The 27,908-nt window shown below is 39.7% G+C and overlaps 2 protein-coding genes across 2 annotated transcripts in view; both read right to left on the bottom strand.

The window, feature by feature from the left end:
- The window catches only part of LOC109426405 (uncharacterized), a 72,369-nt gene that overhangs the window by 8,882 nt on the left and 35,579 nt on the right, over positions 1–27,908 (bottom strand). The gene's annotated exons all lie outside the window — the stretch shown is intronic.
- On the bottom strand, positions 21,337–25,662 carry LOC134291017 (uncharacterized protein K02A2.6-like). The gene is made up of 2 exons (XM_062858268.1): positions 22,612–25,662; positions 21,337–22,110 (listed from the first exon to the last, which is right to left on the bottom strand). The coding sequence occupies exons 1-2, from the start codon at positions 25,660–25,662 to the stop codon at positions 21,337–21,339; spliced, it is 3,825 nt and encodes a 1,274-aa protein (XP_062714252.1).

The raw sequence follows: 27,908 nt of genomic DNA, 5'->3' as shown, positions 1-27,908 counted from the left end.
TTTCAACTGCATTGCAACTTCAACAATACAGTTACCCAAAGTTTTGCTTAAACAGTATCAAATAATGCAAGAAATCAGACCACCAACGCTGTATCTACTTCAACGACGTGCAGCTGGTTTTCCAAGATCCCCGGCTGTCTTTCGTGGACGACCTGAAGTTATTCCTGCGCATCCATTCAACTACAGACTGCCGTGTACTTCAGGAGCAGGTCAACTGTTTTGCAGAGTTTCTTTTTACAGCTTCTAGCTGTAATGATATCGCATTACGACCTTCAAAGCGCTGCTGGTATGTGAATTTGTCAACGAACTGTACTGCATAGTGTTAGCTTTTTTTTTTTGTTAGTGGGGACTCCTATTGGATTTTTTTCAAGTTTTCCCATCCTCCGGGAAATCTCCCGGAGTTGAAATAGAGTGCAGTAAAGGCAGCTCCAGTGATAAGTGATTTATTTCCGAAAACCGAGTTTGGTAGCTGTATGGTGCTTGTTTTGCAGCCGTGTATTAGCTTATGGGCTTGGATTATATCTTCCAGGAAGCTTTGATTTCAGGCATGTGGTCGTTGGCCTTTGCAGTAATGATTAGAATAGCTGAATGTATAATCCAGTGCTTCCCAAACTGTGCGCCGCGGCGCCCTGGTGTGCCGCGAACCATTCCCAGGTGCGCCGCAGGATTTTGGCTTTTGTGACGAAACAAAAAAAACAAACTCTTTATTTGTATTGCGGAACACCTTCAATTTTTTTTTATCTTATTAGTAAAACTAGTGTCGCTCACATTTTTAAAATCTTTCCTGACTCTTCGATTGTCCCATAAGATTTCTGGTATCCTGTTTTAAACATATCAATTAAAACCACATTTTAAAATTTTAAGTTTTTGAAATTGTTTTTGGAACTCTTAAGCTTCAGCACAGCTTTTGATTTCACTATAACTTGTCCAAAGATTTTAATTTCAAGAACATTATTTACGTTCTTTTCAGAATAATTACAAAGTCGTCGGAACAGCTTACAGGCTTAGCTTTGACCTTTTTGAACCGGACTGTTTCATCAGTACTGCCGCAACCTCGCTGAACTCGAATAAGTTTGTTATGCTCTGTTTCATCAATGGGATTATATGGCCAATCCAAGCCCAAGGGTTAAGTTGAAATTTATGAAAATAAATTCAATCAAAGCCCACCTGGTGGGTCTTTACAATCGCTTCATGTGTCCCAGTTTGCCGAAATTTTCCAAAATTAATAAAAGTATTGGAGTGAGTGTTCTCCACTGATAAACATCAAGTGTCACTGGCGTACAGCAGCACAAGATTTCACGTTAAAAATTCGCATTTTGGTGTTACGACTAATCTGTTTTTCCATAGTTTTCTAAAACTCGCAAGGTGAGTGAGGTTGCCATGTCGAAATTATTGCAAAATACATGCTCATGTGAGCGTACGAGCAATTTAAAAAAAATGTGTGTTTCCAACACAGTCATGTGCGGCATGGATGTTTACTAAAAATGTGCAGGCCGAACACATTTTTGAGCGTAGCCGTTTTTGCGTGTTGGTTCGTCGTTGCATCGCGTCGTCGTCCAGTGTGTGTGCTTTTAGAGGAAAAAACTAACGAGCCTGGATTGAATAAAGAGGAGAAACGTCAAAATTGGAACAGTAGATTTAATGTCATCCCCATAGTTCCAATCGAGCAGGAGACCTGTCAAATCGACCAGGATTCGCCACTTTGGTATACTCGAGACACTTTAGAAAAAACTAGTTTTCGTGCGAGTCGGTCGTGTGATGCCAGCAGCGGATGACATTTCAGTCTGTCTTGGTTCGTCGTTGCATCGCGTCGTCGTCCTGCGTGCGTGCTCGTCTTCGTACGGGGCGGTTAAGTGTGTTTTTGGAGGCAAAGTGGAAGTGCCGCTTTTTTCATTCGGATCGGCCGCGTCGTCGTCGACAATTTGAATGTGCACATCGTCGTACCCGTGTGTTGTTGTAGCGGTTCAGTGTGATTTCGAGGCCAGTTTGTGGAAGATGCTGCAGCACATACGCACTGGACACTTTGAAGGATGTTTATTGGTGAGCTCGTTCCATTTTATCACAATAATTAATGCTATAGGATGTATAATATTCTGCACTGGGTTTTGTGTATTTATCTAACAAATATTGAAAAGTTCGTCACGTCATGTGTCGGCGCTAGTTCCAAATGCACATTTAGTTGGTAATAAATATTTTTCTTTCATTTTTTGCATGTACACAAAAATTTGAATGGTTCGTCATCTTCGGTGTCGATATTTGTAATATTTTAGCCCATATGAATAAATGTTTTGACTCAAATAAACGTTGCATGAATTTCTGGAAAAAAGAGAGGGTCGGTAAAAGATAGACGGCGAACCATGCGGTAAGATCTTTCTGATTTATTTATCCCGTGTATATTTTGTTAATACTTGTGAATCGATCGCGTTCAGCATTGTCTCGCGCGGAAACGCAAACTACAGATGCGTCGGTGTTTAGCATTGTGTTCTCCTTAGTTGCGAATGAATAACTTATGTAGGGTGAGTTTTGAGGCACAATAGATCGCGTTCGTCGTCCAAGGTTTAGAAGGGTATTTCTTCGCGAAATCCTCAACACATCTCCATTTCCCCTGTCCAAACTCCTAGTGATTTCTCGTAGTAACGCAGAGAATTCCTCGGTTATTGGCCTAAGCGAGAATCACGTCATCATTTCCTTCCCTATCCTCAATTGACCTGCATTCGGACGCGGCCGGCGCTGGTATTGCTTATTGAAAAGTATTGGGATTGCAGCATTTACACAATGAAGAGAAAGCTAATCCCAAGCATCATCTGTTGGTTCTTTGTGTAAATGCAGTTGTCCTTGCAATAACAGAGGAGCAACCGCGGGCGGTCAATCATGCTCATGCTCATGCTCATGCTCATCTCTGAACAAATTCTGGGAGAAAAACCAAATGGAACCAGAAGGAATACCTGATGAGATTGTTAAAACAATTCCAGGAAAAACCTTAGAAGAAATTTCAAATTAAATCCCAAAAAAACCCCGGAGGAACCCCAGAAGTCCTTGAAGAATCCCAGAAGAAATTCTTGGAGCAAGCTTAGAAAGAATTCCTGGAGAAATCATAGGAAACATCCTTGAAAAATGCCAGATAGAATTCCAGGCGAAAACCTAGACGAAATTGAGGAACTCTTGATGAACCCTATGAGAAATTTCAGAGTAGATCTAAGAAATTCATGAAGAGTGCCTTAGAAAACGCGATGAATCTCAGAGATAATTCTTAGAGGAATCCCTGCGGAAATTTTAGCTGTTTTGCAAGATTCTTAAAAAAAAACTAGGAAGATTCCCTGATGAAATTTTAGAAGAGATTTTGGAAAAAAAAATCTTGAAAGAATCACATCAAACATTTCTTTCATCAAACATTACTGGAGGAAATCCAGTAAATCCAGATTTCATGCAGGAGTTTAAAAAAAAGGAAAAACAAATCGTAAATGAATCCCAGGAGGAATTTCTAGAGGAATCTCAAATGGAAATCTTGGAGAAATCACAGAGGTTGTTTCTGAATTATTCCAGGATTGTCAGGAATAAAAAAAAACAGGAATGAATGCCAGGAGGAAAAATATAAATATTCTAGGCCGGTTATAGGGGTTCCTGGCGAAACGCCAGAAGAAATTTGGTAGAATCTCAGAAGGAACAATTTTTGAAAATTCTGTAGGATAGATTATTGAGTTTATTGAGAAACTTTTTATTGAAGGCAATAATTCCGGGAAGAATTAACAAACGATTGCGCAAACATGGTGCACGTTTTGTAAGCTTTGTAATATGGAAAACGGAATATTTACGCCATACGACTTGGGCGGATATCGCATGGTCTTGACGCTCTAGTTAATCACATCCTGACAAAAGGAAACCTCTCCAAAGTAATGGATTCAAGCAATAATGAAAAAAATCTGAATTTCAAAATGTTTGAAATTTTTTTTTACTGAAATCTATATATATATAAATGAGTTTGAAATCCCTTTGAGGCAACAAAACTCACGAACGGGTGAACCGATCAGCATGACTCTTGCACGGTTCGATTTGTATTCATGGTGGCTGTGTTTATATATAAAACAAAGTTATGAAAATCAACTAGAAAAGTAAGAAAATTGATAAAGTACTGATTTTTCATTAGCTGGGAAGGAAAGCAACACCATCGAAATAAAACCAATCTAGAGTGCTTTGATGTTATGAGCTCAACAGTTGTCAAACCACCACAGCTTGGCAAGACAACGTTTGCCGGGACAGCTAGTCTTTAAATAATTTCTTATAAAATTTCTTGGAATCTATATATATAAGCGCTGTTTGCAGATCAGAAGGAATTTCTCAGCCTATCTTGATGCATGGGATATTCCTTGCCTGAATCGCTCAAGAAACCGGTTTTTCTTTGATCGCAGTACGCAGTAGCGAAGAAATGACAGTTCAAATGGCAGTCACCGAAGAAAGTTTCTGCCAGGAATCACTCAAGAAGTTTCTTGAGCGATTCCTTTCGAACTCGAAACTGCGCTATAAAAATGAATTTCTGTCTGTCTGTCTGTCTGTCTGTCTGACCGTTATGCATTAGGAAACTACTGAACCGATCGACGTGAAATTTTGTATGTAGGTACTTTTAAGGCCGGGGAAGGTTCTTAGCATAGTGTGAAAACCATCCCCACAATGAAAAGGGGGGCTCCCATACAAATGGAACAGAAATGAGCTGAGAGAAAAGCTCAAAACTCAAAAGCAACAAAACCAATCTAGAGTGCGGTGCTCCAGTGACCTCTAAAAACGTCAAATTTGAATTGCCGATAGAATGCAATGTTTGCCCAGAAGACAATGAAGGGTGGTATCGGCTGCTTCAACAGAGATATGCGGCTCCCGTGAATGGATCGGCAGCATCGAAGCGAATCGGTCAATAGTACAGTGCCGGGTCAACTCTGGACATAAGACTTCTCCGGCAATCCCAGGGTCGGCTAGCTACCAGGTAATCAAAGGGGTTTCAAAATACAAAAAATACATACGAGAGCTTTTACTTTACTTATTGAAGGTTCCAAATTGTGGCGTGTGCGTGTTGTTCTGGGTAATTAAATTTGTTTTAATTTGTTCAAGTGTGTCCTAAAATATATGGTTGGTACCGGTACAAATCGCTGCTGATTGTTGGTTGGGGGGGGGGGGTTCCTTGGCAGACACAGCGACTCCAGACGAGCTGTGCGGTCGGAAATCTCACCGATGGCAAAGCGAGCGGGACCAACGGGTAGGAGGGGGGTGTTGGTATATGTTGAAGGGGGGGTTAGGTGTTGGTATATGCAGACGTCTTCCCTGGTGGACGTAATCGTAACCACCTTGGACGGCCAAAAGAGAGGAAAGCTCCCTTACGTTTAGGGCCTTCGACCCGAGCTATTAATCCTCCTATGAGGACTCACGGTAATTTACGGTTAGGCGCGGGAACAGTTCCCGGTTCCGCGGGCTGAGCCGTGTGCTGGACGGAGACCTATTACACTAAATCCTTTTTTTACACGACTTTTTTTTACGCGATTTTATTTTGCACGATTTTTTTTACGTGATTTCTCGAAGTTACGCGACTTTTTTTACGCGATTTTGGTTATTTGCGGAGGGCAAACCGCGTAAAAAAAGATTTCCCTTTGATTTTTTTACGCGATTTCACGAAGTTACGCGAACTTTTTTTACACGATCTTTTTTGCGCGGACGCATCCATCGCGTAAAAAAAGGATTTAGTGTAAAAGGTCCAAACAAAAAGGTCCTAATGGACGGTTCATTCACTGTTACAGTGCAGGGTATTCAAATTTACCTGAGCAGTACTCTTCCTCAGAGCACAGCCTAGCTCCTGCTAGAAAGGGGGGGGGGAGGAGTTCTTGAACAAAATATTTTACCACTGCACTATAAACCCTTTATAAGGCCGACAAAACTAAACGAGGTGTCCACGCAGACTATTTTGGAAATGATTATAAATATGTATGCAAGATCAAATGTACAAAACCATTTTTGTTTTGTTGCCACTGCCCATTTAGCCCAAAAACACTGGTGGCAATATTCTTGCCAATTCCCGTTTGATGTATGTACTTTTCTTCTTAAGACTGCGACAAACAGCATGAAATAAGATTTCGAAGTGAAAAAAGGCTAAACCTATAATACACACTGGGTAATTTAGCTCATATAAACCTGTAATTTGATTATTTCTAAAAATATTTACAAAACCATCGGTTTTACAGTAAGTTTGAACTATTTTTTTTAAGTAGTAAAATTTAATCGTTTTCCAGTCAAAAAAGAGCTCACAAATTGTGATTTAAACTAAGTTCAGGATCAAACACAAACCCACGTTATAAACCACGTATGAGTGAACCGAAAGAGAACTACGATATTAGTTGTTATCAAGCAGAAAAAAAAATGTTGATGGCAATATGGTTTCCACTGCCTTATAAAGTGTTAAAAACCACAGCACACGGACGTATGTTAACAATAAGTGCTAAAATTCAAATTAAATTTTCAAATAAATTAAGAGTTAATAATAATTAAATTATATTCTAATTAATTGCCGCTCATTTCTACAGCCATGTTACATATTTTTATCGACAAAACAGTTACAGCGGTACTTGGCCCTTACACTTCTGTTATATTTTCTTTCTGTTTCTAGACAAGAAACGTGATGGGTTCGACACTCAACATGAAATACAAAACAAAAACCAACGGTTACCAAGAGAAATAACATATCCTTCTCCAACCGGAAAATCCGCATTTGTCCGTTCCTAACCTTCGCAAACCGCTGTTAAGGTGAATATATAACGAAGCCACACCTCAAATTTTCAAGAGCACAAATCTGAAGAACAGAATGTCAGTTTGCCCTGAAAAATTGCTCACCACCAGCGGGTTACCTAACGATCAACTTTTCAGCGCAAACCGACTTTCGGTTCTTCAGATTTGTGCTCTTGAAAATTTGAGGTGTGGCTTCGTTATATATTCACCTTAACTTAGCAACGAATAAATGCGGATTTTTCCAGTTAGTAAAGGAAGTGTCATTCCTCCTGGCGTTTACAAAACAAAAGGAACTAAATTTGGGTTTTGAAGGCTGGAAACGTCAATAATATTGAGAGTTCCCTTCCATCTATGAAAACGGAAAGGACCATTAGGTGACGTTCGGCCGAATGAACAATATCCCGAATGGACATTAGACAGCATGGTCATTTTTTTTTTTTTTTTTTTTTTTTTTTTTTCATAGTGATTACGGCGGTAGCACACTGTGCTTATGTTCTAACACCGCACCCTTTCCCTACGTTTGCTTCTATGAGCCTCTATTTTTGTTTCAACACACAGAAGTACGTAGGCATATCGTGGCCCAAGTCGACACTGTTTTGGCCTGCGTTGAACAAAAATAGTTTTAATAAAAGTTTCCCCCTTTTTTTTTTCTTTTTGTCAATTGTTTTTTTTTTTGCAGTATGGTCCATGCATTTAGTTAGGTTCTTGTCAATTTGTCAGTTATTCGAAGTAGATCTCCAATATGTAGTCAATAAGTCAATTAAGTCATTCTGATCTGTTCTATCATAGCAGCTTTAGTCTTTGCTTTATTGAAGTGTAGTTTTATTGGAAATATGCTGAATGTCGTCATTAAAAAGAGACGTCTGGAACTGTGTCCTGCTAGTTGTTTCGTCATGCACATACGTCATGTCTTAATAATGCCTAGAAGATTAACGAAAACACGTGTGTTCGGTCGGATGTTGATTGCGTAGAAAGTCAAGGAAAATAGGTTTCTTTATTGTCAGTTGTTATGTACACACTAAGATCAGCTCGGTATTTTTGCCATCTTTTTACTGAGTTCTCAACAGCAGATTTAACTCGGTACGCTCGGTTGTTTCTTTTACGAATATTCTGTAAATGAGTTACGGAGCTCAGCTAATGAACTGTCAAAAGTTACTGAAGCACGGTAAATATCATTACTGGTGAACGGTAAATACGATTACCGAGTGTACCGAGATAAATCTGCTGTTGAAAACTCAGTAAAAAGATGGAAAAAATACTGAACTCAGCGAATAAATTACTGAGCTGGAACATCTGAATCTTAGTATGTAAGCCTCGCTTGAAGCACTTCCCGTGAGAACCTTGTCATCTGTACACCAACTAATCCGTATCTTCGTACACAGCTAAATACTGTACTGTCAACCGGCGAAAAGCCTACGGGTAAATTTTAAAAAATGAATAATAATGCTGTCTAGCGCATTGTTTCCTATCGGCCACTATTTTAGTCTAGTCCCAACTACAAGCTTTTTTCCAATCTTAGCGTTAATTGTCTTCTAGATCCTTCTAGATAGATTCATCGAATCAGTCGAACACGTATGTTAAAATATAGTCGATTCTGTGTCAATTGTTTTCTTTATTTCTACTTCTCTGTGTTCATCTCTTGTGTCCTTAAATTGTCATCGGTGAAAAACCCACAGAAACATGTAACTGAACTCCTGATATTTTTCTGTTGGTGTCATAACACCATCTAAGAGATAAACAAAAATACGCCAAGTTGGTCAGTTGATTGTAATAAAACAAAAATTGCTTGTCAACTATTATGTATTCATCCCCCTACAAATACTATGAAAAATATTCAAATTCGTTCTGTCCTATCGGTCCTACCTCGATAAACCATGTCATTTTCTCATGCGTGGCCTAGAAATGTCAACCTAGTCATACAAAAGTAACGTTGTTCAGTTAATAAAAAGCAGTCAGTTTTTGTCCAAAATGTCACGTCAAACGCATTGACGTCAACAATGCGTTTAAGTGTTCGCACGTTAGCTTCGAATCTATCAGCCCAATTAAGTGCTGCAAATCTCCTTCCCACTAATAATTCGTCGGTTGATTTTAATTGCATTATTTAAAGAAAATATGTCCAACTAACATGGTAAAAAATCGAAAAAGCGACTATGACATTAATAAATTACTAATCAAAATCAACCGAGAAACGTGGAAAATAGAGCCCAAACAACATTTTGAAGTCAGCTGGCTGTTAAAGGTTCCAAAACCCTTCACAAATCCTATAATACTTTTATTAGGATTTGTAACGATCATTAAAACCTTCTCAAATCCAACCGACTTGGAACTATTGCTTGGGAATAGACTCTACTGAGCCCTGGCGGTTCCTCCGTGTTTATCGAGCATGTCTGATGCATATGATCAGCCATACTCCATCTGCAGCAGCCGGTTCGTGATGAACCGTTGGAGGCGCATTAAAGTGTTAAAAAGGTGATATGTTTCACTAAAGAACACTACATTACAATAATCAAAATGAAACTCCTTCACTTTAATACCGTCAACCCCTGCGAACTTGGCCAGGGACATTAGACAGCATGGTCATTGAACCAAAATGCCATCTGGTAGAACGGCACACATCATTCCGGCATTGTCAAACAGATACTTCCCGATACTTATGCTTCTCACATCATCTGAGATTTTTCCTTCTTTTAATAATATGCTGTTCTTTCAAGTCACACTGATAAATACTTGATCGGAGATATTTTCTTCTTTTCAAAATAAGTAATTCCTTCGCATTACCCGGAGTGCATTCGAAAGAAAGAAAGAAAAGACCGACAAAAGATAAAATTTAATCAGACAACTAAACACAAACTGTGTGTTTCCGAGGTAATAAGCAGCATGTACAGATAAAATTTTAAACTTCTTCTTAGTCAAAAATGTGTAGGTTTGTGAAGACCTGAAATGTTTCTAAGGTGGTGAGTAAAGGCAAAGGCTCTCATACAGATAAAACATGACCCACAACTCAAAAATTGATCAAGTAAGTGATAAAAAATTTGGCAAGTGAAGGGTTTTGAAGGCAAGAAATGTTTCAAAAGTTAAGGGTCTGTGACCCCTCCGTCATCTGGGAGCAACACTCCAACATCCTAATGAAACAGAATGCAGAATATGTCAGCATAATATGTGCAAAATCAACTAAATTTGGCAAGTAGAAATTTTTGAAGGCGTGGAATGTCTATGATATTGTGAGCCCTTCCAGAGAGTGGAGAGGGTATTCATGCAAATAAAATATAAATTTTTGCATAACTAAAAAAAAGAGTACGGCCGACCGTTATAGCCTGAATGGACATTAGGCCGAAAGTTCATTGAATCCACAGGCATAATGATCACCATGCCCTCTTTGTCACGCAGGTTGTACTTTATGTTGCTTATAATGCTCATTCCATCCGAGATTTTTCCTTCTTTTAGTAATAGGCTGTTCTTTCAAGTCACACTATTACATTTTCTTTACGTAAGGTACACCGGGGCAAGTTGAAACAGCGAGTTAACGTGATTTTTTTACGATGATAAACAATTTGATTGCCATAACACATTATTTTTGATTCAAACAATCTTTTAGCGAAAAATAAATTTCCAAATTTTATTGAAATCTATTTCAAAACTTCGCGTTTCAACTTGCCCCGGTGTACCTTATCAACTGCTGAAATTTACAATATACCTAATTGTTTCCTTCTTTTTATCGAAGGTTTTTTTTTTTCAGTGGCGCTTTTGTGTAGTTAATGGTAGTTGAACTGTGAACTCTATGGTCGATTTGTCCTTTCAAGCTACACTGATAAAGAGTTTGTTAGCAACAGCATTCTTTATCTGAGATTTTTCTTTCTTTTAAAATAGGCTGTTCTTTTGCACTGTTATGAAAGAGTGGGCCTTCACTTTAAAAAGCAACCAAAGATAAAATGAGATAAAGTCAAATACCTCAAATGGAAGATAACGTGCTTCTGTAACCGACCTTCCAATTTATGCACACAATGATTTGCATATCATTTGTAGCCATATAACTAATAAACGAAAAAAAAAATATCAACAAGTTTTTGAATTGTTCAATTTGTTCTTAAAGTGAGAACATTAACATTAAGAAAATTAACAAAAAAAAATAGAAAAACTGAGAAATTATCATAAGTTCTATAAGAACAGAAGACACACAAAACCATGAGAATTAAACAAATCTAAAGTGTCGTAGTGAAAGATGCACAATTAAAATGGGGCAATACAAAGTTTGCCGGGTCAGCTAGTTTCTTATAAAATTTCTGAAAGAGTTTTTTACGTAAAAATCCCTAAGCTACTACCTAGAGAAATTCCTGAGAAAAAAAACTACAGAAACTGTAAAAAAAACCAGGAGGAATTCTATGAAGAACCACTGAAGGCACAAAAAATAGAGTTCCGGAAAGAATTTTTGAAATAGTACCCGGAAGAACTGAAGAAACCCCTGTGAAAAATTCTATGGAGAATGCCTGGAGTCAATTCTGTATTTTGTTGAGATAAGAAATTTCTGAGAGACTCCCCGAATGTCTGAATAAATCAAAAGCAATGCCTGGGGAAATACATGAAGGAACTTTTGGAGTGACCCATGCAGGAACTTTCAGAAGAATCTGTCCGAGGAGAGGAATTTCCACATATTTGTGAAACAATGTCTTCTGCATTGGCGGAGCCAGCATTTTCTTTTCTCTCACTCACTCTCCTAAACATGCACGACAAAAAGAAAGATAGAAGTGGGGCAGCTTGCCTCCTCTTTCATCCCGCTCGTTCTCGTATATGTTTAGGAGAGTGAGTAAGAAAAAAGAAAAAGCTGGCTCCGCCAATGGTCTTCTGGAATTATTTCTTTTGAAGAAACATCTGGACGTGTAGACATGTACGCTGGCATTCTTGGAAGACCATATTCCGTAAAAAGGCTCTACCGAAATACCTCTAGAGTAACCTACAGAAATTTTACCAGAAATTCTTCAAGAAAACCTTTCATGTTTAAAACATCTCTGCATGGATTATTTCAGAAATTTCTCTGATGATTCTTTCAGAAAATCGTTATTCTTACAGCTTTTTATTTTCAGAAAATCAAGAGTTCAGAACTCTTTCAGAAATTTCTCCAGAGATTTCATCGAAAAGTTTCTCCTTAAACTTTCCAAAGAGTTTTATCGACGTTCTCCCTTGCAGAAATAATTTCAGTAGCCCAAAGATTACTTCAGGAATTCCTTCATCATTTCCATCAAAAATACTTTCAGGGCTTCTTCAATGAATTCCTTCATCGAATGTCGCCAGAATTTTCCCAGAAGATCTTTCATAATTTTGTTAAGTGATTCCAGCAGATATTCTTCCAGAGATTTCTGCAGAAATTCATACAAAGATTCCTTCGGGTATTCCACCATGTATTTCCCCAGAAATTCTACCAAGATATCTTCCAATGTTACCTTTAGGAATTTTTACACGATTTCTTTGCGACATTCAGAAATTTCTTCAGAAATAATACCTTGAAAAGTTTAAAGATATTCCTTTGGGAATTTCTCATAAGATTTTACTAGGCATCTTCACAGAAGTTTAGGTGTTTTTTTTTAGACATTCGTTTGGAGATTCTTTTTAAAATACGTTCACGAATTCCTGGAGTATTTTCTCCATGAATTTTGATAAGGGATTTCTCTAGGATCTTTTTTCAGTATTTATTAAAAAATCCTAATAGGAATTCCACCACTAGTTTCTGATTGTAAGTTTCCAGAAATTTATTTGGCAACTCCTTCTTGAATTCCTTCAACAAATTTTCTGGGAATCTATTACATAATCCTCCAAGGATTATTTTAAGAATATCTCCAGGAAATAATATAGGAATTATATGGATTTTTTACTCAATAATTCTACCCAGGATTGTTTCAGAAATTCCTCCACGGGTTCTATCTTGAACTTTTTCAGGATTCCCTTTAGAAATATCACCGAAGACTGCTGCAGTAGTGTAATGTTTTTTTTTTCACGAATGCCAGCAAAGGATTATCCCAGAAACTTTTCCTTTGATTTTGTTTTTCAGAAGTTTAAGAATTTTCAAAAAAAAAAATATCGGCAATTTCTTCGGAAATTCTTTTAAAGACTCTTTCAGGAATCCGTCACGAATTACCTGAGACAAGTTTAGAAGGTTTCTTTTTGGAATTCCTTTTGCAGTTCCTTCAGAAATGTCTTTTGAGATTCCTTCAGAGATTCCTCCAGGAATTCTTTCAGTTATTCTTGCACAGATTTTTGAAGAAGTACTGCTCGTAAGTATTTTTTTTAATACACGGACACGTTTTATGCTTCCAGTGAGCTTTTTTTTTCCAGTGAGCTCTTTGAAGGAAGCACGACACTAGACAACGAGCTAGCATGCAACGCCCAGTGGCACAGCCGAAAACTTTTCCTGACATCTGTGGCGGGAATCGAACCCGCGCTCCTCAGCACGATGCGACTAAATGATTGGTGACACTAGCCGCACAACCACGAAGCCAATTACATTAGAAAAATAATTATTGTTTCAAGAGTTATCCGAAGAAGTTATCTTGACTTCCTGAAGAACTTTGCCGAAGACGACACTTTTCTATCTGCTCTGGATCTCGAGATAGAGAAGTTTTAAGCTTTATTTGACGACTAGCACCACCTACCGCCGAAATCACCAATTAATTGTTGAATCACCAGATTGCTCTTGACTTCCTGAAGAACTTTGCCGAAGACGGCACTTTTACATCTGCTCTGGATCTCGAGATAGCGGAGTTTGAAATTTCAGTTGACAACTAACGCCACCTAGCGGCGAAATCATAAACTAGTTGTTGAATCACCAGATTGCTATTGACTTCCTGAAGAACTTTGGCGAAGACGACACTTTTCTATTTGCTCTGGATTTCCAGATAGAGAAGTTTGAAACTTTACTTGACGACTAGCGCCACCTAGCGGCGAAATCACCAACTAATTGTTGAATGACCAGATTGTTTTTGACCTACTGAACAACTTTGCCAAAGACAGCATTGTTCCAAATAAAGTAGATCTTGAGACATCGCATGTGATAACTTATGAGTGTATCTACTGGCGAGTGTACATAGCAACCACTTCCAATTGCCAACTAATTGGATGATAGTTGGCATTTTGTTGTAGTTCTATTCTAGTACTACAACTTTTCCAAAGAAAGTATGGTGCTATCTTGTAATACGCCTGAGATATTCGCCCACACCTCCATTTAGGCGAAATTCCATAAGCTCTGTGATTCTCACAACACGGACTGCCGTGTAATAGGAATCAGTGTAATGGGTGATCGTGTAGACGGAAGCCGTGTAGTAGATGTCTACACTGTTTTCTGAAATAGATTTCTAAACAAAATTCTTTGAAGCAATTTCTGGAGGAATCCCTGAGGAATATCTGGAGAAATTCATATGGCTTTGGAATAATTCCTAGAGGAATTTTACGAGAAATTTTTGAAGAAATTTTAGGAAAAATTCATGGAAACGTTTCTGAGAAAATTCCTTAAGGATTTTCTTAAGCACATCCTTGAGGAATTTTTGAATAAAATCTCGGATAAAAAAGGGATTCCTGGAGGATGATCTGAAACAAGCCCTGGAAAGACTCCTGAAGATACTTCTCGAAATAGTTTTTTTCTTGTCAAATACCTGAAAAATATTATTCGATAAAAATTCCCTGAACAATTTCTCTAAAATCTGGAAGAATTATTTAAGAAGCCATCAATAAAAGATTCTTAAAAATGTTTTTTTTTGTTTTTGAAGAATTTTTGATCTAAATATCATTTTTCGTCATCTAAATTCGATAGAAACATGTTTTGAAAGGCGATTTTTTTTAATTAATGATAACGCGAAATATGCTTTTGATTTTTTAAATTTTTATTTTTGCACTGCTTTTTCATTTTTCTGAGAGCCAATTTGGGATATCGATTTTTTTTTTTTGATCAAAAACATTTTGAGATTTTATGATTTTTGGTGAAATATTGTTGTTTAAATTTTTTCGTGGAAAAAATATTTTAAGTGTAATTTTACGAAAAATTATTAACTCTTCTAGGGTATGAGCCCCATAAGTATTCTCACGTTCCTAAATTCATCCTATTCGAATACAAGTGATTACGGCACCGATTGATTCCGTTCTTTTTGTTTACATGCATGCTCATTTCTTACAAAAAATACAAAAATAATAATCAAAACAAGCAGCGCTTCAGTTCTTCGTAGAATGAAAATCAAAGCTACATGCTTAATAAGGGAACCAATACCCTACTATAATATGTAGAATGATTGGGGAAATTTTTAATTTAATAATTATTGCAGTTCAATACAAAAGAAAAGTGATGAAAACATCATTTTTGAATGATTTTTAAAATATGTTAATACGCTTTGAAAGACATCAAAAACCATTTTAAGATATTTTACTTGGGAATATTTATGATAATCGTCATTATCGTCATGATTTCATGACTCGTAATCATGATATCATAAAGTGATATATTTTATGACTTCGTGACTTTTTCGTCATGTTTTCGGGAACGGATTTTTTTCCCGTGAAATATTTGGCAAACCTTTCTGAATTTCACAGCAAAACTACAGACAAACATACGTAACACCTAAAACAATTTTCGTTAAAATCAATCGTCCAGTTCACACTACCATCACCTGCTGGGAATGTTTCACGAAACACTGCACTGTGCAGTATCGCCAACAGAAGGCGCTGAAACGTCAAACGCACAGAAAAACGTTGCGCGTGCCTCTGGATGTGAAGGCCAGAACTATGAAAAACTAAAATGATCGTTAAAAGCGTGGTCGTTAAAAATTTCACCAGTGTTACGTCTGTTTATTTTTGGCAAAACTCTCAAAACAGCTTTTAGTAGAATTCAGATAGCAGTGTTGTTTGAAGATGTAAACTGCCTGTATTCAAATATCAATCTCGTCTTTGCTGAGTTTCCTATTGATATGGGTCAATTATGTGATTTCAGGAGGAAAATTATCGTAGTACAGTAGGGCCCATATAGCCGTAGTATAGTAGGGCCCATATAGCCGAGGCACGGGTATTCAGCATGACCATGCTGAGGGTGACGGGTTCGATTCCTGGTCGGTCCAGGATCTTTCCGTAAAGGAAATTTCCTTGACTTCCTTGGGCATAGAGTATCTTCGTGCCTGCCACACGATATACACATGCAAAATAGTCTTTGGCAGAGGAAGCTCTCAGTTAATAACTGTGGAAGTGCTCAAAGCTGAGAAGCAGGCTTTGTCCCAGTGAGGACGTTACGCCAAAAAGAAGAAGAAGAAGAAGAAGAAGTAGCGTTTCGACCTTTTTTCCGGCGCACGTGAACCAAAGCAAACTCAACTATGCAAATAATCGTCGGCTCGTTACACCCGACACTCGTCACCACAATCGCAAACGGCGCATATACCTCCCTGGCATAAATGCGCCAAATCACGGCGCGCGCGCACCGCTATATAGTAAACAATAGTAGCGTCGGATATTTTGATATGGAGAAATCAGACCCTGGGAAACGCGAAAAGGTTGCAAATTGTTCCAGTTTTGTAGCCGCATTCAGAGATGGAGATAGACCGGTGCGCCACGACAGTTAGACAGGCAGGGGCCACGGCGGAAGCATTTCAACCGAATTTTGGACCGCAAAATCTGACGACATATTTTGTTTGGGTTTCGGTTCTTCGATGATTCGATTTGGTCTTGGGTGTGGCGTTTGAGTCCATTCGTTGACGAAGCATAACGAAGCTCAGATCGCGGAGATGAATAGGGATGCTGAAGATTTTACAATAGAATGATGTATTGGAGAATTACAATGGAGAAGATGCTACTGTGTTACTTGAAGAAATTTTACTTCTACATAATTTTTTACAGATATTAATAAGTATTTCAGAATAATCGAATATTTTAGAGCATCCCTACAAAGGCACGAGAGCGCGATTCGAAAATGGAGCAGCTTCATTGGCGCTGCCAGGCCACGATTGCAAATTGAAAGAAAAAAAAAACCAATAATGGATCAATTTGGAAGTTTAACCAACTCTCAGAAGAGTCAGTCGGCCAATTACGGAGTTAGTCGAGCGAAACAAACTTGAATGCGATGAGAAATTCCGACAACCGTTGGTGGTGGCGGTGGCGCCCCGCAGATGCTAAATTAGCGCGTTTTCTGATGTTCGATTTTTGAAGGTTAATGTTGCGCTTTGCTTCCACCGAAAGTGGATCGAACGGTTAGCGACAATAATGCGTTCATTTGATTTTACGAATGTGCCACATTGGGCCCAACGATTTTCAGTTAATCAACGAGTTCTGTTTGTTCTGTCCAACGGAAGTATGGGTGTATGATTCAACATGAGTCCAATAGTCATTGAGAAGGGAACGGGATTTCCAAAATCGAAAATCGCCGTCCCGTGACAATTACTTATGGCAGATGCTACAGCACTACCACGGTCAGACCTTGAAAAGGTTCTTTGCCCTTCTTTGCCAATTGCAACAACAATTAAAAACTACCTAGGTATAGCTGGCGGATCGCGAAGGAACACGTGGTTCGTGGTGCCGATCCAAGTGTGACGCCCCGTGCCTGCCACTTTAGTGCACCAGGCGTAAAGGTACCTTCCTATAGGCACAGACAAACAGACGTATCACTTGGAACAAAATGCGACAAAAACCATCATCGCCCAATGCTAATTACGCTGTGGTTCGCAAACCTCCTGAGTAGATAGCGGTAGTGAGCAAACGTCAAACAGGAGCAAAAACGATGCGAGCGCCATGAACGAGTGATTTGCGAGCAACGAAATATTTTAATAATCCGTTTAAAAGGGAAACGATGGGGTGAGTAGAGTGAGACGTCTGTTTGTCTGTGCTATAGACTTGAGTGCCCAGAAAGAAATGCTGCAAAAAAGTGCGATATGATGAGGGTCGAATAGTTTGTTTTACCCGGTATAGATAGGGTTATTCTGCTGGTGACGGTGTAAAGTCAATTATGTACTCATCGAGCGAGCAATTTGAAGGCGGATGTGGTTTTGATGGAAGCAGCTGTATATTAGGCCGTCCCTTATTTTGCAAAATTTAGAAATGTTATAAGTTCGTTAGTGGAAAATGATCGTTTTAGCTAAAAAATGATCGTGTCAAAATTTGAAGTCCGTATCTCAAGCCTAAGTGGTCCCTCAAGGGGCCTAAAGTTGTCAAAAATTGTATGGGACCAAAAAAACATGAAATTTTTTTCGACAAAACAAATACGCTATTCCACTAAAACCGGTGATTTTAGGACCCTAAAGGGCCAAAAATGTGCTTAGATTTACGATATCTCTACTCGTTTCCAAGATATTGACAAAAAATAACTGAAAAATCAGCATTTTTGACCATTTTTTTATATTCCGAAGGAAACTTTCCCTATTTTGTTCAATAACTCAAAAACGAGTAGAGATATCGTAAATCTAAGCACATTTTTGGCCCTTCAGGGTCCTAAAATCACCGGTTTTAGTAGAATAGCGTATTTTTTCATCGAAAAAAATTTCATGTTTTTTTGGTCCCATACAATTTTTGACAACTTTAGGCCCCTTGAGGGACCACTTAGCCTTGAGATACGGACTTCAAATTTTGACACGATCATTTTATAGCTAAAACGATCATTTTCCACTAACGAACTTATAACATTTCTAAATTTTGCAAAATAAGGGACGGCCTACTGTATATCGAAACAGCAAAAACTTGTCATTTCGCTGTCACGACACCATGATATACCTTGTAGGTATCAATGGTTACTGAAAGCGGAAGGACAGAGAACGATAAATTTGTATAGTAAGCGACGAACCTTCAGCACAGCACACAGTGGTACGAGGGCGGATCAGACTTAAAAAAATAATTTTAAGAAAACTTCTTCTAGGGTTCTTTCAGAACCTTTACTGAGATTCCTAAAGATATGAGATTTATTCAGGAGTTATTTCTGGGATTCAATTAGGAACTCCTTTCGGGATGGCTCTTAGGATTCCTTCCGGGATTTCTTTAGGAGTTTTTCCCAAAAGTTCTCCATAAAATCGTGCTGAAATTCCTCATGTAGCTGTTTCTGGGATTTGTTACCAAAATTCTTACCCGCATTCTTCCAAGAATTCCTCTCAAGATTCCTCCAGGAATTCGTTCCGGGATTCCTCCAAGCATTCATTACGACTTTCCTCCAGAAAGTGCTTCTGAGATGCCTGCAGGAGTACTGGGATTCCACCAAGAATTCCGGGATATCTTTTGGAATGCCTTCTCGTAAACGAACTCTGGGAGGTGTTCTGAAATGAACTTCTGGAGGAATCGTAGAAAGAGCTTCTCAAGAAATCTCAGAAGAAGGAATCCCCATACGAAGAATGATAAAAGAAACTATTTGATGCTTCCCAGAAGGGACTGCTTGATGAGCTTCAGAAGGAACATCTAGAGGAATGACAGAAGGAACTCATTGAGAAATTCCAGATGAAACTTTTGGACAATCTTAGAATCTCCTGGAGAAACCTCCGACAGTTGGGATGGATTGCGGTACGAATTCCTGGAATAATCCCGAAAGGGATATCTAGAGATATCCCGAAACTCCTGAAAAAATCTGAGAGTCCTAAAGGAACCCTGGAGAAATTCTCTGGAGGAATCCTGGAAGAAACTCTTGGGGATATTCCATATCGAAGCACCTGGAGGAATCCCTCCAGCTAGTTTCAGAAGAACTCTGCCGACCATGTGAAACGAAGCGCAACCTTACACGATTATAAGCGAAAACTTAGGGGGGCATGCATGTTTTTTTCCCAGTACGTTAAGTCGTACCAGCAAGTTGGTACATGTCTGTAAAGGGCAGCATAGACAGAACCGAGCTCTCGATGCATACTAAATAGACACAGATAAAACAAACGGTTCGGTGCCTAGGTATGTGGAGTGCGAGAGCAAATCTCCGTACTATAAAAGAAATGGGCTCGGAGTCAGTGGATTTTCATTCCGCAGAATCGTTACCTGTTATGTGGCTTAGTCGGTTAAAGCGCCGGTCTAGCGAATACAGAGTCGTGGGTTCGAATCCCACGATACGGCGTTTTTTTTACAATTTCCTCTCTCAATTTGCCAATTGATCAACATTCTGTGTCTTAAATCTCAATTTGTGCATAGAGCACATGTTTCTAATGTGCATAGTTTTAATTTTTCCCAGTTCTCTTCTCTTGCTCCTGTTTATTGAGGAGAGTAAGTAAAAAGAAAAACTAGCTAGGTGGCTGCACACAGTTTTTTACTTATTTGGGGGGTAGAAGCAAATGGGTGTAAGTGACAAAAACCCACTTTCAAGTAAATGAGGTTTGAAGTTTTTCATCAATTTTTCATCCTATACAAAATGTATGGAGTTTCAAAATCGAATTCTACGATTTATTGTAATTTTTCTAATCATCGTAAAAATAATCTTAAAAAAGTTCCCGAAAGCTTGAAACCTGAAGATTTTTTTTATATGCTCAACTCAAAATCGACAAAATGATCACTTACACCCCTTTTGATTCTGGGCCCCTCAATTCTTTCAATTTTTTTATGGGATTCCAACATGAGTTCCATCTGTTTTTTTAAGAGTTTCTTCTGTTTTTTCATGAAATTCTTCTGGGACCTCTGGGACCTCTGGGATTCACCCGAAAATTCTCCAGAAGATCTTTGTAGGATTCTTTTTGGTATTTGTGCAGCAGGAGTTTATTCTGAAACTTCGATTTTGAGTACTTCCAAGAGATTTTGCTGGATTCTCTTTTTATCCGACTTTGGAATTTCCCTAGAATTCGTTACTGTGTTGCCACAAATAGTTCAATCTGGGAATCTTCCAGGAGTTTGTTTTTTTTAATCCTCCTGGAGTTGCTTTTAGGAGTCCTGCAGGCCAGGAGATGATTTCGGGAGTCCTAGAGGAGGTCCTTCTGCAAATCATTCAGAAGTTTCTTCTAAAAATCTGAAGTTTTTTGAGGAAGCCTTGCTGGTGTTCCATATTGGCGATCAAAATGTCAGTTTAGATACAACTTCGAATCAAAATAACCTATTTCTGGTCAATAAATGTATGAAAGTTAATGCACTTTTCTTCTATTTGAAGAAAGAATACCAATGAAGGTGCCCTAACACAATACATAAACTAATAAAAACGAAAAATGGCTCTATATTTCTTCTTGATGTAACTTTCGGGTAGTTTTTGGCGTTTCAGTTTTTCCGGGGGTCAAAAGCAACTATATGTTTTCTACAGCCAACGTTTCGATCCTTATTGGATCTTCCCCAGGGAATCGAATAAAGTTGTTGCTTTTTCGTACAGTAATTGTTTTTTTTAACTTTTAACCGTCATATCTTGTATTTTGAATTTCCCAACAAACATTGTTGCTGTACAAGAGATTTTTAAGCCACTTAAGCTAAATTTGGATTTTTTTTTGGCTGGATAAGCTGTTATTCGGCTATCATTGTTAGTTGGTGTTATGATCAACCAATAAAAGGCTTGGGAACAATGTAATTAACGTCTATTTCTAACAAGAGCTGGTACAAGAATCAATGAAATAATTTTCACTTCTTTGAAGTTTGGTCTACCAAGGCATACTTGATTGCAAAATTCTACACCTTGGTAGCATCTCCCCTTTTAGGTTAATAACGGATGTACTGCTCGAACCTCCTTGGTGGCCGCACCGTTCGCAATGGGCGTTGACCTGACTCTACCTGTTGCTGCCTTGGTGTTGAACATGGCCTTTCTTGAAAATCCGCTAGAAGTGTTTCATCAGGCTCTTCATCGGCATCGCTGTTGCTATCCTCTGCATGCTGAATTGGACCAGGAAGTTCTTGTTGCTGTACAGTTTCGGTTGCTTGTTGAACAGGGACGGCACATGCAGGATTTTCACCAATTAACATACGGTAATGTTGTTCTGGAACTGCTTGTCGCTGGAGACCAAAATCTTGCATGAGAATACTCAACGGCATTGGTTCCTTTGAAACTACAGGTTCATCGTTGGAACGATTCTTTAACTGGTCAATATGAGATCGGAGTACTTTCCGCCGGCCGATTTGATGATCCAAGAGGATATTGTAATTCACGTTTCCGATCCTTTCGAGGACAACACCTGGCATCCACTTACAGAGATCGTTGCTTGAATACACTTTGGCGTACACAAACGATCCAGCTTCGAATTCACGGTTGAGCTTCGGTTTCAGACCGACAGACTGGGAAGTAGGTCGTAGGAGATCCAGAGTAGTCCTCATAGAACGTCCGAGCATTCTTTCATCGGGTGATTCTCCATCCAGAACGGCGGATGGTGTTGATCTGTAGATGTGCAGGAACGTTTGAAGAGCAGTTGAAGTCGACGTTTCTCCTCCCCCAATAATTTTCTTCAAGGAGCGCTTGAGGGTATCTACAAACCGTTCCGCCTGCCCGTTAGATTGCGGATGATATGGTGCGGTGCGCAAATGAACGACTCCTAGTTCTTCGCAAAATGCCCTGAATTCAGCACTTACGAATTGGCTTCCATTGTCTGTTACAACCACCGTTGGTATACCGAATCAAGCAAAACATTCACGAAGGAAGGAAATTGTTGTTGAGCTTGTTGGTGATCGCGTCTGCAGAATTTCTGGCCATTTGCTATAGGAGTCCACCACAACCAGGTAATGATATCCTTCCAAGGGACCAGCAAAATCCAGATGAAGACGTTGCCATGGACCATTTGCTCTCGGCCAGGGTTGAGGTTCCGCTTGAGGTGGGGACTTGGCAGCGCTGGCACAACTTGAACATCGGCGTACGTAGTCAGCAATGTCTGAATCGATTCTTGGCCAGAAAACAATCCCTCGGGCAATCGCCTTTGATCTCTCGATTCCAGGATGACCTTGATGAATTCGCTTCAGGATACGCTTTTGAAGGCATTTTGGAACAACCACTCGATCCATCATCATCACGCAGTCGCCAACCATGGAATACGATTCTCGGTGAGTGTAGAATGGTTTAACTTCAGCTTCACAGATAGCTTCAGCGCGAACCTTTTGCAACACTGGATCTTTTGATGTAGCATCTCGGATCGCCTCGGATGTGACAGGAAGATTTGATAGCGTATCTTGCAGACCAGAAGTGACATCAGCTTCGATATGGACCATAGCAATAACCGCTTCCTCCTCAGGCTTCTCGTGGTTGTTGATGAGGCGTGATAAAACGTCAGCGTACCCAAAGTTTTGTGTTGAGACGTACTCGATACCAAAGTCGTAACCCAATAGCGTGAGTGCCCATCGCTGAAGTCGATTGGCGGTATGAACTGGAATTCCCTTCTTGGATCCGAAAATCTTCAACAACGGTTGGTGATCTGTTTGCAGCGTGAATCGTCGACCCCAAAGCATGCGATGGAATTTTGTGCAGGCGAAAACCAACGCAAGTGCTTCCTTCTCAATCTGACTGTAGTTCTGCTCAGTTTGATTGAGCGATTTGGATGCATGTGAAACCGCTTTGATGGATCCGTCGGGGAAACGATGCATCAGGACTGCACCAATGCCCGTCTTGCACGCGTCACCAGCAACGATGATGTCCAAATCCGGATTGTAGTGGGTGAGAAGCAGGTTTGATTGTAGAATCCGTTTGATGTCCGCAAACGCTTGTTGGCACTCCTTGCTCCAGATGAATTTGGCGTCCTTCTTCAAAAGATTGTCCAGAGGATGGCGAAGTTGGTGCATCTCTCGTACAAATTTGCCATAAAAGTTCACGGCGCCAAGGAATGACCGCAATGTGCTGACGTTGGTTGGAGCTGGCATGTGGACTATCGCTTCAATCTTCGTTGGATCGGGTCGGATTCCATTTTCATTGACAATGAGTCCCAGATACTTGATCTCCTCCTGGTTGAACTTGCATTTCTCCAGACGCAAACGGAAACCGTATTCACGAAGTCGCTTGAAGAGTGCAGTGAGGATTCTATAGTGGCTTTCTTCGTCTTCGCTGTGAACGATGAAGTCATCCAGAAAAGCGTCAACTCCTTCCAAATCTGCTATCATCATCGCCATGAGCTGCTGGAAAGCGCCAGGTGCTGATTTTACTCCAGGTGCCAACCGGTTGAATCTGTACAATCCACGATGGGTGTTGATTGTCAGGAGCTTCTTAGAAACATCATCAACCTCCACTTGTAGGTAGGCGTCGGAAAGATCAATAATACTGAAAACACGCTTGCCTGCGAGTTTGGTGAAAATGTCTTCTGGAGTTGGTAGAGGGTAGTGGTTTGCTTCTAGTGCCTCATTGAGTCCGGTGGAATAATCGGCGCATATACGGACCTTTCCGCCAGGCTTCTTGACGACAACGATCGGGGCTGCCCAATCCGAAAAATCGATGGGTGTTATGATGTTCAAGCTTTGAAGTCTGTCCAGTTCCTCTTCGACTTTTTGAGTGGCATGGAATGGTACTGGTCGCTTTGGCCGGAAAATTGGCTGCACATCTGGTCTCAGGGTTAGACTGATCTTCGTTTTCGTGCAGTGACCCAATCCGTCCTGGAATACTTCCGGAAACCGTGTAACGAAGTGCTGATCGTCGCGGGGAAACTTCGTCAAATTCACCCTTTTGCAATGGGCAGCGAGCGGTTTTGACCACAGATCAAATGCGTCCATCCAATCCAGACCGATCACGTTGAGACCTTCGACTGAAGTGATGTAACAATGCTGCTTCAGAGAAACATCGCTGATGCTAACAGTCGTTGCGAATTCTCCAAGAAGTTCCAGAGGTTCTCCAGACGCTGTAGTCGCTTCCATTCGAGTGGATTTGATAGCAGGCTTGCCAATTTTCTCCCAGGTTTCTTGTGAGATCAACGTGATATCCGAGCCACAGTCAAGCTGCAACTCTGCTTCGATGCCGTTGAAGATGACCGTCACGTAACGCCTTCGGCTCCGAATGTGCTTCACAGATTGGATTGTCTTCATTTGGAGTTTCTTATCCTTTTTGCTGAACTTCTTGTCGACAGTGGACGTTGATGCTGAAGCTTTTGATGAACAGTTGCAGTATCCTTCCTTATGGCCCATTCTTCCACACTGCTTGCATATATGTTTTGAGAACTGGCAATCTTTCACAAAGTGCATGGCTCCACACTGCCAACACGGGGATGGAGGAAGTTTACTGGTACTGTCTTGTATTGTCGCCTTGGACTGCTTCTGGCCTTGCTTCTTGAACTGACGAACCGCTTGAACCGCTGAAGATGAATGCTTCTTCTCGACCAACGCCGTATCATGCTTCAAGTTTGACAGACGTTGGCATTCGGTCACTAATCCTTCGATGTTGGTATCGGCTGTATCAGACTCGAGCTTTGATAGAAGTCGGGTCCTCACGTCCGTGTCCTTCGCAGATTTCAGTCCGCAGATGAAAACAAGGCTCTTGAATTGGTTGACTGACAATTTCTGTAGTTCGAATTCTTCGCACTGCCGGTTGACGATACCAGCATAGGTGACGAAATCATCCGCTTCATTCTTGGATAGCTGGAGGCAATCGTAGCGCTTGCTGAAAATAGACTTCTGCTGTCCGAAAATTGTCTTCAACTTCTCCACAACTTGATCGAACGTATAATCGCGTGGGTGGCTCGGCAGGAGATAATTCAAAAATTTCTCGTGAACGGAAACGCTGAGGCTACGGAGTAATAGCCGCACCTTCGCCGGGTCGTCCAGGTTTCTGCCGTCCTGTCTGAAGAGATCTTCGTATTTTGAGAACCAGCGGTCGAATGTTAATCCGTTTTCTGGATCGAAGTGGAATTCTTTGATTGATGATGAGAGAGATTCTATGATGTGTTCAGGAGCGCTTCGTTGTGCCGGTTGTGTCCCTCCGGTGACTTGTTCCAGTAGGGCCATCAGACGGTTGTTCTGGATTGCCATCTGACGCATAACTTCCGACATCGAGACTGCTGACACGTCTTCTTCTCCTCCTCCCGAGAATCCAGCTTGATCGCCGTTCGAATTTCCGTTGTTCCGCGACATGTTCTCGCTTGAAAATTCTCCAGAACTTGAAATCTCGTCGCCAAATTTTGTTATGATCAACCAATAAAAGGCTTGGGAACAATGTAATTAACGTCTATTTCTAACAAGAGCTGGTACAAGAATCAATGAAATAATTTTCACTTCTTTGAAGTTTGGTCTACCAAGGCATACTTGATTGCAAAATTCTACACCTTGGTAGCAGTTGGGTTATTCGTTTTTTTTTCTTTTCCGAAAAACCTTTAAATTCAAGAAGATAATATTGGCAGTTGAAACTCGGATGTGGGATAGCGGCGAAGACTACTTTATCAAGAAGACATGCAACTCTGTTATTTTCCAATACTAACGGCAAGCGTCACCGACGGCACCGTCGCCTGGTGAGCTAAGGTGGTACCTTTGGGTAAAAGTGTAAGAGTGTATTGGTGCGAGTATGAAAATTTACACACAATATCATGAATAGTGCCACCTTCATCCGGAGTGGCGCTGCTATCAGTGACTCCCGATTTTCAGCAGTGTTGCAAGTCTTCTTGATAATGTGGTCTTCGATAGCGGTCTGGGTTCCAAAACAACCACTGGACGAAAAAGCCACAACTTTATTCGATTCCCCGTCGAAGATCCATTGAGTAACGAAACGTTTTAAATTGAAAACATATACATTAGTGACCCGATTTTGTCAGACTCTTTTCGGAAGAGTTAAACCTGGTTTAACGCTTAAGCCAGGGTGAAGAAATCGCCCCTTAAAAATGTAAACATTTTTTCGAACTTTCTACCCCTCTATGTTCAAGAGAGGCCTCTACAGTAGTTTGATTATGAACATGAATGGATTGGTCAAAGTTTGACTGTAAGATAATGAGAGCAAAAGGTTGGTTTAAAGATGGGGCTTATAAAATCGGGTCTATACTGAGTTGATGAAAAGACTGACAATCAATTCTTCAACCCTTCAGGACGCGCGCCGTCCTGTACAACACTATCTAAAACCTCGTTCGTCGTATACAGCGCGAACATGGTGCAGTTTCATCTGCTTGATACCCATTGGCGTAACTAGGATTTTTCCCTGGAGGGGGCCCAGGGGGGGCCTGACTTGAGATGAATTTTAAGCGGGATGGGCTCCCGATAAGTGAATATGCAAATCAGTATTGTAGTTTTGAATAATCAAAATGACTGTTTCAGATTTGTTCATAGTTTTGTAAACTATATGAGTACGAACAATTCCTCCAAGATTTTTTTTTTTCAAAGCTTAATTCAGTGATTCCATCTTGGCTTCTTCCAGAAATTCAATCAAGAATTCATCTAGGGATTCCACTAGACATTTTTTCGGGGATTTGTCCTGGGATATCTATAGAGGTTCCTCCAGTAATTGTTCTAGTGCTTTTTTCGAAGTTTCCTTCAGGAATTTCTCCAGAGATCCTTTAAGGTATTTCTGCAGGTATTCAGAGATTTCTACAGGGATATCTCCATATATGCCTTCCAAAATTCCACTAGAGATTGCTCCAATAACACTAGTTTACAAAATAAAACGAAAGTCGTGAACTTCTGTCAACGACCAAAATTTTTGAAGCATAATTTAGTGCTGATTTCGAAATCGTGCTTCAAAAAATTTAAAGTAGAACAGTTTTTGAGTTTTAGCTCAATATCGAGTTTTACAACTTTTTAAAGTATGGAATTTATTAAAATTCAAATATCTTGTGTTTTGTTCAACCAATTTTAAATCTTTTTCCATAAATTAAAAGCTGAATATAATACCATTCGATCATCTGAATGGAGGTTTTGCGTCAGATTGATGAAATTCAAGATATTGGCGAGTTTTGGGGAAGATCTCCTTAAATTTTAGCAAAATTTCCAAAAATATATGAAGAAATGTATTTTTTTCAATATGAAAAAAACTATATAAAAAATCTTTCTAAACGTTTATTTGACATATCATATGTGGGCGAGTTACAGTGAAAAATTTAGCTCAATCGGAGCATTGATTACGGAGAATGAGATGTGTGAAGTGAGCGACTTTGCTTAAAAATAGAACAAAAATCGATTTCAAATCATCAACCTTGTATGGAAAGTCGAAAAAATTTCCGCTCTACTGTAATTTTTTTCCTTCGCGTTTTCGAACTCAGGGCATGATTCTACACCAAAAACGATCATCAGCTTACCGAGTTCAAAAATGCTGTAAACTAGTGTAATTACATCTGGAATGATTCGAAGTATTTCTGCAGGAATGTATTCCAGAAATTCTTTTAGAAAATTTTACTTAG

This window comes from Aedes albopictus, chromosome 3 (assembly GCF_035046485.1).
Source record: "Aedes albopictus strain Foshan chromosome 3, AalbF5, whole genome shotgun sequence".
Classification (NCBI taxonomy): Eukaryota; Metazoa; Arthropoda; class Insecta; order Diptera; family Culicidae; genus Aedes; species Aedes albopictus.
Note: the sequence above shows the minus strand (reverse complement) of the source record. Positions and strands in the feature narration are given on the sequence as shown.

Bases quoted from the DNA above. Each gene is read 5' to 3' on its own strand.
- LOC134291017 (XM_062858268.1), bottom strand. From the start codon at position 25,662: ATGTCGCGGAACAACGGAAATTCGAACGGCGATCAAGCTGGATTCTCG. The intron at 22,111-22,611 runs GTTGTTCCAAAA...TCTAACGGGCAG, and splicing joins TGATGATGATGGATCGAGTG to GCGGAACGGTTTGTAGATAC.